This window comes from Vombatus ursinus, unplaced genomic scaffold (assembly GCF_900497805.2).
Source record: "Vombatus ursinus unplaced genomic scaffold, bare-nosed wombat genome assembly UNPS02014841.1, whole genome shotgun sequence".
Classification (NCBI taxonomy): Eukaryota; Metazoa; Chordata; class Mammalia; order Diprotodontia; family Vombatidae; genus Vombatus; species Vombatus ursinus.
Genome location: NW_020954619.1, coordinates 4,493,433 through 4,509,450, shown reverse-complemented (window position 1 = coordinate 4,509,450; position 16,018 = coordinate 4,493,433). Strand labels below are relative to the sequence as shown.

The 16,018-nt window shown below is 38.3% G+C and overlaps 1 protein-coding gene across 2 annotated transcripts in view; it reads left to right on the top strand.

Moving 5' to 3' along the window:
- Nucleotides 1-2,716, top strand: part of SLC24A3 (solute carrier family 24 member 3) — a 750,777-nt gene extending 748,061 nt beyond the window's left edge. For both annotated transcript variants that reach the window (XM_027840422.1, XM_027840423.1), the window contains exons 16-17: nt 1,078-1,143; nt 2,141-2,716. In XM_027840422.1, the coding sequence (XP_027696223.1) occupies nt 1,078-1,143; nt 2,141-2,290 (216 nt within the window). In that variant the 3' untranslated portion in view covers nt 2,291-2,716. The remainder of the gene's footprint in view (nt 1-1,077; nt 1,144-2,140) is intronic.
- Nucleotides 2,717-16,018: the final 13,302 nt, after the last annotated feature.

The window sequence follows — 16,018 nt, the reverse complement described above, 5'->3', positions numbered from 1 at the left end:
TCTCTAACAGCATAGACTGGCTTTTTAAAAATTGTTTTTTTGGCCTTTCTTTGTATCCTCAGCACTTAGCAGAGTGCCTGGTGCATAGCAGCTATTCAATTAATGCTAGCTGCCTTGACTTGATCTGACTTGAGCGCATATCTCAGATCCTGCCTCCTACAGGAGAGATTTCCTCATGCCCCGGAAGCCTCATGTTAAGGCTTCCTCCTTCTTGGAATTACCTCATATAATTTTCTATTTACTTACCTATAAATCCCTGAAAACAGAAACCATTTCAATTTTATTTTTTTATCTTCAGCACCCAGCATAGTGCCATGTAAAAAAAAATTTTGGCAAGGGTGGGGGAAGTGGTCCAGGCCTATGATTATACCAAGATGAAGAACTCTAAGTGTAGGAATTCCCTCCATCCATGCAGATCTACAACTCATCTGTAACTGATAGTCCTAAAATATTGCCTGAGGCACTGAGATGCTGCTGGCGATCACACAACTGTCAGGAGGAAAGACTAAGGCCTAAGTCTTCCTAATGGCAAGGCCAGGCCCCTTTCTCCCATACCATTTCACCTTTTATTTCACAAGAACTTAACATTTATTGAGTTATCTGAGGGCTAACCAAAAACTCACTGTTGAAGATCTTTCTAAAATTTCCACTATACTGGCTTAGTAAATAGGACATTTGAATCTTTCTGTAATGATTGAACACCTTTCAGTTCTGCAGAGTCATTTTCTGAACATCACTGAATATCATACAAGTCATCAATAGACCAACAGTATTGATTGAGCATCTAATTTTGTGCCCAGGACTGTGCTAATAAGCACTCTAGGGAAATACAGAAGAGAAGTCATTGAATAGAGCACAGAAGAGAATTCTGGTTAATTAAATCTTTTGGTTAATCTTTCTTCTCTTTGTCAAGGCTGACTGCAGGAGGGTGTTGGGAGAGGCATAAAGACCATTCATTTTTCTTTGTTTTAGGAGGATTCTTACAGACAAATGCTATTTTAAAGTTGATGGTATGCCAAGGAAAGGGAAAATGGCTTTTATAAAACCATGATTCAGTTTGAAATTCCTTCCTTACAGATTCGACTGAATAGCAGGGGACTGATCTACTCTGTTGGCTTGCTCTTGGCCTCGGTTTTTGTCACGGTATGTACACAGCTTTCCAGTTAGTATTTTCATCTCTATGGACCGTTTCTCTTCATCTTCCCCTTGACCCTTTCATGCCTATATTTGTTTGGATGCCTTCTGCTGAGAGCATTTTCCTGATGGTCTTGTGCTTCATGGTGCCTCGGTGGAATCTTATTCAAGACCCAGCCAGCTTCCATTCTTTCCTGGAAGTAGGCCCTGGCAACACACTATACTCTTTTATCCTTGCCTGAAATAAAGCCAGGCCTCCTAGAGGGAAGCGGTCTTGTCTCATGTCAGGCACATACAGCTTTATCAAGAAAATAGGCGAATAATCCACCAAAATCTAAGACAGCACATTCCTACATGTCTAGAAATGCTGGGAGGTGGTATTCTTCAGTTAGCAGAATATTCTGGTTAACTGAGAGCAATTGCATATTGCACATACCAATGACCAATTCTTAAAGAATTAGAATGCAATCAGTATGCTTAACATATATGCTAAACTGATACTAAAAATAATTCAGCCTTCCCTTGAAGATTCAGAAGGTACTTCAGGATATCGTAGGAGCCTGAAGTCAACACTATAAACTTCAATGATTGGTACCGTAAAGTTAGAAAGTTGTACTATATCTTTACTAAGTCTGTGAAAGTTGCTATTTTTATCAAATGTAATAAACATCCAGCTCAGAAAATATTTATTGGGGTACCCACTATGCTCAATATACTTATTAATTTGTTGCCTAAAACTAGAGTTCAGATAAAGATTCTGAGCCTTTCCTCTTGTTTCAATGGCAAATTAATCATCGTTTTCCCAGATCATCACAATGGGTATGATGCTTCCAACGTCATTCCAGTCTTTGGTTATTATATGTGATTTGTAAGTCTTTGGTCATCTTATCATTCATGATCCAAGAGTGGATTTTCAAAGTAGATTTGTGCTGATTCCACCCAAGGCCCTTCAGGCAGACCCCATGTCTTCCCCACGCCAAAGCCAGTGATGTGTGTCTGTTTGCAGGTATTTGGTGTCCACATGAACAAGTGGAAGCTGGACAAGAAGCTGGGGTTCGTGTGCCTTTTCCTTTATGGCATCTTCTTGTGTTTCTCCATCATGACCGAATTCAACGTTTTCACCTTTGTGAACTTGCCCATGTGCAGGGAGCACTGATCCACCTGGCAAGGCTGAGGTGCCATTTCCTTCTTTTTTCTGTGCAATACTCAACATGGCCGGCACCCCCACAAGAGCACGGGGTGCTTCCGACGGGCCGTGAAGTACGGTCTATCCTGCTCGCTGTTCTCCTCTCTGGCTAGCCCTCCATTTTTCCTCTTTCTCACTCCCAACCTCCGCCCTGTTCACCCCCATCAGGAAAACCTGATGTGTGTCGATGTGAAGACTCTCCACATTCATATGATTTTTCAATCTCTATCTCTCTGAACAGTGACTGGGATCCTAGAAGCACTGGCTGCTACCTGGCTCTGAGCCAGACAGAACTTGCTCCAATTCCTCCTCTTTTTTTAAGTTATTTGATGGAAGACTAATCTAATTTATGACTTGAGATTGTGGGTAAAATAGAGAAGAAGAGGCTACACTGATTGTATAGGGTGTTTTTCTGAGGATAATTATGGGATTCTGGATTTGGGGTTGTTTTGTTCCTTTTTTTTTTTCCTTTTTCCAGAGAGCCTCTCTTACGTCTTTTCCTCCTGCATTTTAGATTACAATCAGTAATCCAAAGGTCATAAGTGCAGTGTTTTATGGGAACTGAACCTCAAGGTACTTTGGAGTATGAGTGGCTTTACTGTTTATTAAAAGGAATTGATGAGGCAACAGAGAATGACTTTTTACTCGGAATTAGACATCTCTTTAAAGTCTTATAGGAAACACAAAAGGGAAACCACATTGGAGGGAAGAAAACACTTTTCTGGTGTCCATTATGGCCATCAATTTATTATTAGGATATTTCTAGTTTTCCAAGCAATAGTTCCAGCCTGCCTGAGCCTTTGATGAGGGGAGCCCTGGCTCACAGCATCCACAAGGTACCAGGTAGAGTCTGTGTCATAAGCTCCCCTACCTAACTTGTGATTTCCTCTTGTTAGAATTGTATTCAGGGTGACCCAGATAGAAACAAAAGGCTTCAGCCTTTTGTAAATGAGTTAGAGACACTGGTTTCTTTGAAAAGAAAGAAGCATACTTTGCACAGACGTTGTCGATGAAGTCGCAATTTGCCACTCAGTAATGAGTACACTGGACCCAGCCAGATTACTAATGGGAGAACTTTCCTAACAGAACACTGCCAAGCTGACTCACCTCTCCGTGGAGGGTCAGAGGGAGGACGAGAGGAACAGAGAGATGGCACTTTTTAAAATGCAGAATGTGTTCAATGAAGACTCGCTCATGAGCATAAGTTATTGTGAAAGTTTTTGCCAATCACTGCTCTTAATAGCCCTGCTATTTTGTATGATACTGTATTAATATGCAGAAAAATTCCACCAAGTTGAGAAACACCTATGCTTGTTACACTTGTATTTATTGAAACTGTGGACCTTCCCCATGCTGATTCTTGTATTTACTTTAAGCACTGATCACTTCTAATTCTTTCAGGACAGTCTCTCTCTGCCCCCTCCCTCTCTCCACGGCACCCCCATACCCTGTACACATTCTGGTATGAAATGTAATGGCATATTACAAACTGATTGAATGTCTTTGTCAAACAGTGGCCAATACTAGTAAATAAGAGTATGAGGCCTATTTTTTAAAACATAACACACAAAAAGAGAAACCACTTATTTTTAATCATAGCAGGAAACCTGTTCACAGAGCTAATGCATTTATTGACTGTGTTGCACATTTGCACTTGATTATTTGAGATTGGTTTTCTTTGGACAGATAGTGTACAATAAACTTCTTTGATCTTTAGTCTTCATAAAGCACAACACATTACTTTCTATCCAGATCAGGATCCATTTGGCATTAACTAGTTTGGCACCAACTAGCAAAAGTTGTCATACTCATCATATGGACAAATATGCACATCTGCAACTGCCTTCTGTATTGATTTACCCAGAAATAGATGTATATAATTAGCTGCCCTAAATAAACAAGATGGTGGTAACTGTGGCAGAATGCAGAAGTGAACAGTATAGTTGATTGGAGACCTTTAAATGATAAAGGAACTTTATGCTCATCATCTTCTAAACTTTACTGTTACATGACAGTACGTTTAACACTGCACTCCATTTGTGTGGCTATGCAAATTGGAAATGATGTTCTAACATTGATAAGATTTAGAAGTTTTACTGTGTTCAAATAGTACAATTCATTTTATTTTGCCAGTGTTTAGTCATGACATGATTCATGGTAATATCTCCCTAAAACTGTTTTTTTGTTTTGTTTTGTTTTGTTTTTGTTTTTATTTTTGTTTTAAAAAAAAAAAAAGACTTTGAGACCATCATTATAAAAAGCCATATTCGCAACTGATGTAGATCTGGAGGAAAAATTTCCCTAGGATTTGAAGAGCTCAGGATGAATTCCTGGGCCAACTTCAACATACAACCTGTTCCTCACCTAAAATTCAATGTAGCTCAATTGTGGAAAAAAATAGTTGGGGGAAAAAATGAACAAGGTTTGATTTAAGTGTTTATGCTACTGGTCTACCAGTACCCATCTAAATGGGGTCTAGCAAGACTTTTTAGAGCTTTATCTGTGAAATAGCCATTATCCCACAGCAGCAATATGTGACTTGTTTTAAGAAATATTCCATCCCCATAGCAACCCTATTACCTTTATTCTGAGTGTTTGCCATAAATGACATCATTGTGACATTCGTGAATCTTAGAAGTAATGTGTAAGTACTTTAGGTATTTCAGTTTCACTTGTTGTCAGAGGTGTAATTATCATTTTCACTGCCCCAAGCAAGCTGCAGCATGGAACATGCCTTCAGACCAACTTTTAAAGTTGAAACCCATTAGAAATGAGAAGGGACCCAAAAACACCATGGAGCAGCTACTGAGAAGGCTGGAGATGGGAGGGAAAGGAAGGCAGGGGCAGGCTGGGGTTCTGTGGCCATAGAAAGGAAGCTTACCATCTATTAGCTTCCTATTTTAACTAATTAATCTTACTAATTAGGTGCTAAACTAAGTTATTTCTAGATTATGAACAAGTGCCCTCTAAATTTCAATGTCCTGGAGAAGAGCTCTATCATACCCCCAACCTCCAGTTACAGGTCTCTTGGTTGGTATTTATATAAGCTATATTAGAAGAATCCATATATTGGTTATTACACTTTGAAGAAGCTGTTCTTTTGCTCCGGAGGGTAGATGCTTGATATAGAGCTTGTTTTTGTCTAAATGTATCTGCTGCCACTATAAAATCATCAAAAACCATATTCATGTGCTAAATCACTCAATGGAAAAGTTTAGTGGGAATATCCATTTCCCACATTCCCATGCTAACAATGCTATCCTACAGGGGTCACACAAAGTAAAAATGAAAAGTTTAATTTTCACATCTGAAAAAAAAATGATTGAACACACCTTCCCAGGAAACTTGAAAAATTAACCACAAAAATTGCAACCAAAATGTGAGCCTCTCTCTCACATGCAGCCTGAGGAACAATCTAATTAATAAGCAAGCTCACTAGGCTCACACAATGTTAGTACGTTGTAGTCATCTTCTTAATTTGTTTGGGAATGGGGGAGGGCAGACCCTTTTCAGCTCCTAAAACTGAGAATATTGCTACAGAGAAAATTTCCAGATAAGATTGTTGGGGGACTTGCCTCCTTAAATGGCCAGGTCCACAAGAGAAGCAATTCAGTAACTGCAGACAAAAAGAGACACACATTGGCCCCTATAAATCTTGTTTTTTTCTCCTAAGCAAATCCTTGAGAAAACCCTAAAGAGTGAAACAGGAGAACAGAAAACAAAGCAAAATCTAGCTCCTTGTTTTCTGAAGAACACAATGCTTTAATTTCCGAGCTTGGCCCCCTCAACCAGACTGCTAAACCAAGGGTGGGACCCAGTAGCTAGCCCCTTCAGTGGCCACAAACACAGACAGTCAGATTTGGGGAATTAAGAAGGAAGAATTAAGCTGAGAGGAGAAAGTTGATAGAGGGACTAAATAGCTTTTGCCCCTACCAAAGGAAAACTCTATACCTGCATTTTTAGAAATAGTGCACTTTTTTGTAGATACATGTTTTGTATTTACAACAGAAAATATGTAGGGGTGGAGGGTGGTTGGGTGAAGTATGCTTTTTAATGATGTTTTTTCTTGGCCTTTGTACTCTAAGCACTCTACTTTAAGGCCATGAATATGCATGCTCTGGATTTGTGGTTTTGTATGTGTTAAACAACAAATGTTATAAGCATGTAGTCTAAGAAAATTCCCAAAGCATTGTTTGTTGGTTGGTTTTTGTTGTTGGTTATGTTTTTTTTTTAAGAAAGTTGACAATTTTAGACAATGCAGGTAGTAACACATACTATCTCAGTCAGTTTGGGGTACATAAAACAGGGATAATATCTAATTTGCGGTGAATATATCAAGGGTAGTTTTATACCTTTATTTAATTGTTCCTGAAAGCATTCAGGTAGTAAGAATGAAACAAATACGAGCTGGGTATTGTTTTGATGGATGTGGAGCAAATATATTGCTCTGCGCCAAACGTATTTATTAACTCTTTTCAGGTCAAAGATTTAAGTAGATCCAATTAAGTGTTCATTTCATCATAATAACTACTCTGTAATAGATGTGATGTATTAGTATTGTGTTTTGAACAGCATGGTCTGGAATTGTGAGTCTCAATTCCCCTTTAAATTCTCTAAGACAACAACAACAACAACAACAACAACACACACACACACAATGTTTCATAAGATGCCAAACCTCTAGATGAAAACTTTTAAAACTTGGTCAATCATACTGGTTGTTTCTAAGCATCCAGATGCATTGCATCATGTAACTGCTGTCATAGGGTAGATTTTGAAGTCTTTTCTCATATAATTTGTATGTTCAGGACCACCAGTTTCATCAAAGTAGAGAACTTCCAGTGCGGAAGCTTTCTACCTCAGTGCAGATCAGCAACTCTTTCCAAACTTAGCATCCTGGAGAGTTTCCTAGGGCACTGAGAAGTTGAGCAACTTGTCCATGCTCATACAGCAACTGTGAGTCCAAGGCAAGACTTGAACCCAGGTCTTCCTGACCCAAAGCCAGCTCTCTATCTACTACCCCAAACTGCCTCTCCTTTTAAGGTTGTAACCAATGAAAGCACAGTCTTAAATTCTTAGGAACTCTTTCCTGGAGCATCTTAGTGAAAGTAGGGGAGAAGCTGGGAACTGATCCTCAGAAAAGTAGACCCACATAAGCATAAAATGATGATTCCCCCTGCATTAAAATTTTCAGAAGATGTCAGGACACTAAAATTCTACTACACTTTCCAATTGCTTATTCGTGAGCATGCAATGTTGAATGTTGTGAGAATAACACTAATGAAATTTTTTAAACGTTCTTTGGAGATTATGAGCTGTGTAGAGCTACAAGTTTTCTTGCTTTTTTTGTAAGGGGTTAAGAAGAGGATGATCTCTTTTAGGGTTTGCTATCTAAAAGAAAGATAATTTACCTACTTGGATTTTCATAAACAGTTAACATGTACATAAAATTAAGCTTATATATGTACATACAATTATGCTTGTATGTTAAATATTTTTCTACTCATTAGAAATGAAGTTTTAGATTAGTAAATTTACCCTCCAGACCTAGGTAACAGAGAGTAGTTTAACCTTCATCTGGTTTTCTGGGTGCGGTGGAACCCAGTAACTCTGGTTCAGTAGAATTGCCTATAGATCATGTAATGGAATTTGTCGAGTCTTGGGCACCTATGGAATCCTTACGCTTATTTTTTTAGGCAGGTTTCTTAAGAGGAATCCTAGAGCTCATAACTAAAAAGATAGTGTGTACTTGCAGGAGAATGAGTTTTTGGTATCAGGACTAATCTTTTTTTTTTGAAACAGGAAAAAACCAAACTGCATTCTCAGGTTCATCATGGCTTTATTTTTGAGAACTGATGTTTTCTTTCAAAATCGTAGCTTGTGAAGGTAGGCCTCTTTTTCAAATGCTAAATACCAAACCATTATGCCATACTCTCTAATATTCCTCCAGGCTCTCATGTACTTGAAAGAAAATATTTATTGTGGTTTGTTTCCAGAAATATTTAATCAGTCTACAGTTTCTGAGCAGGTAAGGTATCATTTCCATCATAGTTATAATTTTATTGCTGAAGCATTGGTAATATTCCTCTCTTGTTGCTGAAAAGTTAGATATTCTTTCCTATTTACATTAAACTATCCTGTTTATCAAAATGATTTCACTTTTCAATTAAAAAAATTCTACCTAAGGCAGATCGTGCACATATAGATTCAAAAGAAAATGGATATTTAGTGGATATCTTTCCTGGCTACTCATTGAGGACTGCAAATCCAATCCAATCCAACAAACATTTTTTACACGTTTACTATGTTGCAGACACTGGGTGTGAAAAGACAAGCCAAAACATGGTCCCTGCCCTAAAGGAGCTTCTATTCTACCGTGAAACGCATCATTGTTCCCTTGTGGGAAAATGAAGTATGGTCCATTCTTGATGATTCACATCTTTAATTACTGAAATATTAAACTACCATCATTTTGTATAGAATTGTACAAATAAATTATGACCATCTTAATACCATCTTTTTGGGCAGAAACCTACTCTTCAAGTTTGTTGTGTTTGGGGAGATTAAGGGGGGAAAAGCCACAAAGATATGAGTATGATGAAGACATGAAGGGCAAGATTGCAGTAGATTAACTTCTGAGCAAAGGAATAAAGCATTTTATTATCTATTTAATGCACACTGGAAAATATTTGGATTTAACCTATTGCATAAGGCATTCAGATGAATCATAGGAGAACTTCCTTGTTTACATGACATAACCATTTGTACTTTTCTAATCTAAGATGGTATGCTCATGTTAACCTGTTTGGCAGGGATGTTATGATTCCATGACAAAATAAACAGTTTGTATGAATGGCCACGTGTTCATGATCAAAATGATTCACAAAGTCATGAGGCTCATCTTACCATTGATACTGCCCTAAAAACAGTAACCACACCAGATACACATACCTGACTGCTCAGAAAGCTTAGTAGCAGGTCAGATGAAAAATCAAAAAGGATTTCTTCAAACAAGAAGTGAGGAAAGATAGAACTTTGCAGCTATAGGTGGTCTGCCCATAATTCAGATGTGTACCATGCAGGGGTACTGCACAAATGACCTTGCCTACTATATAGAGAGGTCTCAAGTATTGAGATACAATGGTGTGATCCATATTACATTTGTTCTGTGTCAGGTAGAAATGAAAATGAGAGTTTTAATTAGTGAATGCTGTGCATCAGCAAAGGATTTTTTTTTTTAGCAGAGGTCTTTTAAAGCAGGATATAATATCATCAGACCTGGCTTAGCCCTTCTGCCTGAAGGTGACATGATGAACTAGGTCATCCATAAAAGTCCCTTTGAGCCCTAAAATGCTCTGATGATTTCCTTTTCCTTAAGAGTGACATATTCTCTGGGGAAAAGATCTGCTCCCAGGAAACTATTGCCAACCTGAGAAGCTGGCCATCATAAAATTAAACTCTCCAAGAGTTATCTCAGTTTCCATGGGCCAAAGTGATATGGGTAATCTTTTGAATAATCCCCCAGTTTCCCTACTGCCTAGAGCATTCATAATGACAGTCTTTCAGGAAAAAAATGCAACAAAAAGGCAATAAAAGATTCCCATTCCTATAAATTATATGGAGAAACTTAGATCAGTTAAAAATCATGTGATTCCAACCAGAAAAGTTTGTACCTAATGTGCCTTTGAATGGAAATGGAAATAAATTTTAAAACAATTTATAGGATTTTTTTTAAAGAATTTATCCAAGAGTATAATACTGACCAAAATTTTTAACTCTTTTTATTTTTTTTACAGAAAGGAATTATGTTCCTTAAATATTTTAACAGTAGTTGACAGGCTACTTATAACACACTACTTACTGTTATATACACTAATTCTAAGACAAGACTATGTCTAGAGCCAGTAGTTAGTTTTCTCCTGTGCATTCTCAGGGAAATTGATGTCAATTATATTATAATTTCTTCTCAAAGTTATTGCTTATCATTCAGCAGGTCTGGAAAGTAATCCTCCCCCCTTTAAAAAGCTGATATGTTGCTTTTCCTTTATTCTCTTTAGTACCACATGCCTCATTGAAGGTTGTGCTGATACACCTCAATGCTATCAGCTTTGCAGATGTCTCCTTCTTTCCAAGATGATCTGACCATACTTGAGTGCTAGGTTGAAGGTACCCAAACAGAGTACTGTTACTTGGTGCTGATAATCAGCCCAGGCATAATAGAGATTGTCACTATGAAGAATCAAAAGTGGATATTGGCATGGGTGGATAGCTCACTGAACAACAACACAGTGTGGCCTAAGAAGGGAGAAAATTTTATGTACTAGCTCATAATCTCTAGATAGGCATAGTAGCAATAAAAAGATTCCTCTGGCCTTGAATGCAGGTATTCAGTGAAGCCTGTGTGGTAGAGTAGAAATAGCAATGGCCTGGAGGTCTAGAGACCAGGGTGCTAGTCTGCCACCAACTAGATCTGCCACTACCTATGTAACTTTGGGCAAGTAATTTTATTTCCTTGAGTTTCATTTGTGAAATGTTTGAGTAGAACTATCTCTATGCTCCCAGAGACGTGCATTATAAAGAAGCTAGAGATACACAGTGGTTAACGTGTAGTTTAGAATCCACTGCTCGGAATACTGTTGTTATTGGTCCTTATCTTTTTGGCAGTCCTCTTTAGGAAAAGAGACCTTTGCCAGAGTCTTATCCTGTACTAATCTCAGGGGAAATTACGAACGTTTCAGGAGCCCAAAACTGGACTCCTTGTTTTAAAAGAGATTAGTTGAATTCATTCCCCCACATTGCAGAGGTATGGAATTTCAATCACTACTACTCTGCAGTTGCTGAGTCCCTGAGAAAAAAAATGCCCAAAAGGGCCCCTCCATTTCTAAATAGTGTCAACTTGTGGACCAGGATCTGAGACAGTTCCTCATGTGTGTGGAAGTGAATTGAGAGGACTGAATTCTTGGAACCAAGAGGCAAGGTCAAGCACATAGTCACTTTTCCCCTTGATTTTTAATAAATGCATCACAGGCATCATAGGAGGTTAATAACTTTAAAAAGTTTGTTTCTAAGTCCCAGGAATACCTATTGAAAAGACAAAGGTGCGACTGAGTTGAAGAGTGAATCTGCTATTTTCTTGGCCCTATAGGTTACAATTCACCCAATTCAGTAACTTCATCATACTGAATAATGTGTCACATAGAAGGTACCATTTTGAAAAATTGACAGTACATTAGGAAGCTCTTTATATGTTATGTTTCCTAAGGAAAATAAAATCTTTTTAGCCATGACATTTGTACTATGCACAAATACAGTACCTGATCACCACCTTAAGGGGATCCCAATATAATTTATTAGAGATCATAAAATTCTGATTGCCATAAAGTACAGAGGTGGACCAATAGCCTACTTTTGACCAACCAAGGTGAGAAGAGCACACCTATACTTGTGCTTTTGTGTATTGGTATCCTAATATTAGATAACAAAGCTATCATCTTCACCATTCTGAAAGACCAATCATCATATAGTCAACTATGGGACAAAATGGGCATCTAATATTAGCCTGTCTTCTCTAGCAGATTTTAATTCTTTTTTTTAGAGATTGACAAAAATTGAGATTTACATTCAGCTACAACATACCTAATATGTTTAAAGTTTTTAAAAAATAAAGCTCAATGGTAGCTGGCTGCCAACAGAATAAGAAATGGAATCTATTGACAAGACGGTAATAAATACCACTATTTAGGATAGCTCTGTGGTGTGTGTGTGAGTGTGTGTGTGTGTGTGTGTGTATACAGAAGATCATTTCTAGCAATTTTTCTGTTATTCCTAAATACTGAATTCCAATCTCAGCCCATGTTTTTGTCTTTATATTACCCAGTAACATTTCTAACCTGTTCTTTCTGTACTACATTTGTTTCGTCCATCTCCTTACTATGCTACCTGATAGCTGAGCTTTCATGTTAGCTGGAACCAGGCCTCTAAACCATATCATGGCCACCTCTATACCATGACACTTTGTACACCATCCTCCCCCCCCAAAAAAAAAGTTTCCCCCATGTGTTGTCCTCCTAATTTTAAGTTTCAGGAACAATCTTGCCTGCATTTGTATCCCTAGCATAAATAGAAAACAAGAAATGTGCACCCACAAGATATATATATATATATATGCACACACATATAATGTATTTGCAGAACTAGAGAATTTAAAATAGGATGAGCTGGTCTAATGCATTATTCTCCTCGTAGATATAAGTTACACATTAACTATCCTAGAGTAGCACTCTGGTCCTGAAATCTAAAGAATTATTTGGGTCCTAGCTGGGCCATTTACTACTTGGGACACCTTAGGCAAGTCATTTCCCTTCTCTGGACCTTAATTTCCTCATCTGTAAATAAGGAGATTAGACCAAATGACCTCTGTTCCAGTTCTAAATCCTATGAACTTCTAGAATTTTAGTTCAACTCAATTCAACAAACTGTTTTGAAGAGCTGACCATGGTCAAGTCAGTAGGTCTACAAAGACAAAAGCAAAACAATTCCCGCCCTCAAGAAATTTGCATTCTATCAGAAAGAAACCTATCCAATTAGTTATTTTCATTTGCCTACTTGCCTTGTACTTTTTACTAAACCACTCCAGGCAGATCTGTGATACACAGTGGAAAGAGGCACGAATTGAGAATCAGAGGATCTGGCTTTGGATCCTGCCTCAGACACTTGCTACCTTTGTGAATTGGTGAACAAGGCACTTATCCTCTCTGGGCCTAAGTTTCTCATCTGTAAAATGGGATCGATGTTGTCTAAAGTCCCTTGCAGCTCTTTGAAAATCAATGATCCTTATGTGCAGCTAGGTGGCGCAGTGGATAGAGTCTAAAGTCAGGAGGACATGAGTTCAAATCTGACCTCAGATCAAACACTTGACACTTACTAGTTGTGTGACCCTGGGCAAGTCACTTAACCCCAATTGCCTAAAAATAGAAAAAGAAAATTAAAAAAATGATCCTCCAAGCAATCACATGTTGGTAGTACAGCCTTTTCCTTCTACACTGGGCTACCTCTTGTTCTGTGATCCTATTATCTGCTTTCCGCTTTGCATAGAAATTCTTCTCAGTTCAGCATCCCAAGTTTAAATTCTGGGGCCTTGAAACATAAACATCGGAAAACCCTCCTAATACTTTCCAAGGCCCTTTGCCACTACCTTACCAAGTGAAGGGCCTGCTTAGGTGATATTTCTTTATTTGTATCAGGCATTTCACTGGTTAAACATAAGCTGATTTTCTCACAGGCATCACTTCAAATGATATGCAGTGAATGCAGATGTGATGAGACAGTCCTCCACCCAGCTTTGCAGCTAGACGGGCCAAAAGCTCAGCAGTCAGCATTTTCCTGACAAGCCCAAGACACTTTCACTACCCCTCCCCTCTCCAGTGACAGGCTGGGTGCTATCAATGAGAATCAGTTGTCTGAAGAAATATATGAGGAGTGCTATACATTATTTTAGTGGCTACTTTTAGGGGAGGGAAAGCACATATATTTGCAAAGTCATGAGGCAGGAAAAAATGTTTTATGTCAGCCCCTGAAATATCTGCCCCACTCACAAGATAATGCAAACCAATTTGCTGATATGCCTCTCTTCCTAAGGAGGTAAATTACTTTTATAGTTTGTTATATCTATGGTACATTACAGAAACACCTATCATAAGACAGCACAGATTAGTGAAAGAGACTCGTTACAAGAAGGAGACAACTGATTCTAGTGAAATACAAAAATTAGCAATTCGTTTAGGAAATACTTAGAGTTTAATGAAGCAGACCTCTAGTAGAAGTAAATAATGACTTCAAGGGAATTCTGTTCCATGTCCTAATAGCTCTCCCAGAAAAGGATCATATTAAATCTTCAAGAACACCCCACTCATTTCTTCTTTTTTAAAAATTAAAATTTAGTTTCCTGTCAATTATCAAACATTTTTCCTCCCTTCCCCCATCCACTAAGAAAAAAAGAAAGGAGAGAGGGAGGAAGGGGAGGAGGGAGAAAAATAAGGAGAAAGGGAGGGGAGAGGAGAAAAGAGAGTAGGAAGAGAAGAGAAGAGAGGGGACAGGGAAAAGAGAGGAGGAAGTGGAAAAGAGAGGGGGAGGGGGGAAGAGATGGGGAAGGAGAAAAGAGGAAGAGGGGAAAAGAAAAGGGGGAAGGGAAGAGGGAAAGAGTAGGGGAAAGAGAAGGGGAAAGGAAGGACAGAGAGTGAAAAAGGAAGGAGGGAAGGAGGAAAAGGGAAAGAGGGAGACAGAAGAAAGAAGAGAGAGAAAGAGAAAGAAAAAGAAAGGAAGGAAGAAAAAAAGGGGGGAAGCCCTTGTATTATAAAACTATAGTCCAGCAAAACAAATTCCCCACACTGGCTATGTCCAAAAACGCATTTCTCACTCTGCATATTAGTTCATCATATCTCTGTCATAAAGTATTAAACACTCTGGAAAGCAATTTGGAAATATGCCCCAAAAGTTACTAAACTGTGCATGCCCTTTGACCAAGCCATATCACTACTAGGCCTATACTCCATCCATTTCTTTATAATGAAATGCCTTAGAAACTGGAAGATAAAGGGAAGGGAATCTGGTCAGAAAAACACATTGACCTAGAATGATGAGTGCATTTAGATGTGACCAAAGTCAGAGATATTTCTCAACATTTTACAGATATCATAAATGACTTGGACTTTATTTTAAAAAAAAGGTAACACATCAGTCTTCTTTCCATTCTTGATATTTGAGTTTCTTTTCTCTCTTGCTTAAATATCCTTCTTATTTTCTTCACCTCAACCCTGCAAAATAAACAACTGAAAAATTTCCAGGAATTTGGGTCCTTTGAGATCCTGCCTCTATGTTTGTATTTGTGTGTATTTCTCTGTGTGTGTGTGTGTGTGTGTGAGAGAGAGAGAGAGAGAGAAAGAGAGAGAGAGCCTATATAGAAAGATGCATTTCATATAGCAAATACAGCTAGTAACTAGGAAAGAGAATGAATGCTTTATATAACAGCAGTTTTCTGTCATTAGAGTGGAAAATTTCACAGGGATAGATAACATGCAGGCTGGGATTTGTCTGAAGTGATAATTGGGACACAGCTGGATACCTTCAAGATTTAGTGCCAGTAGCATGGGCAGGAAGTTGGGGGGGGGGGACAATGAATCACAGCATTGGAGATGGGGAGGCTGAAAGCATTTCCTAACCTAGAGGATGCTCCAAGTCATCTGCTGTGTGGGCATCACCAAACACAGCCATGTGAACTAGAGTGAGAACTAGATTCTTCCATAACTAATAATGAAAAGGTGGTTACAGAGGGATCATCTTCACAGATTACTACTGAGATAGTCATAAGGAGTTCAGGCATCTGGTTCAAATTTTGAAAACTCACTCTCCATGCCTCTCTGCCCCACATCCTTCTATTTAATAAAAACATTTATGAGGCCCTATTTTAGATACAAAAGTCAAAAAGATCTTAGAATGATGTGCATAGAACAATGGTAAGAAAAAAAGAGGAAATGATCGATTTTATTCTGTAAAATATAATATTAAATATGGTTTTGAAGAACACATCACACTATAAGAAAGTAGGAAGAGAAAGAGGAAGGAAGGAAGGAAAGAAGAAAGGAAGGAAGGAAGGAAGAAAGAAAGAAAGAAAGAAAGAAAGAAAGAAAGAAAGAAAGAAAG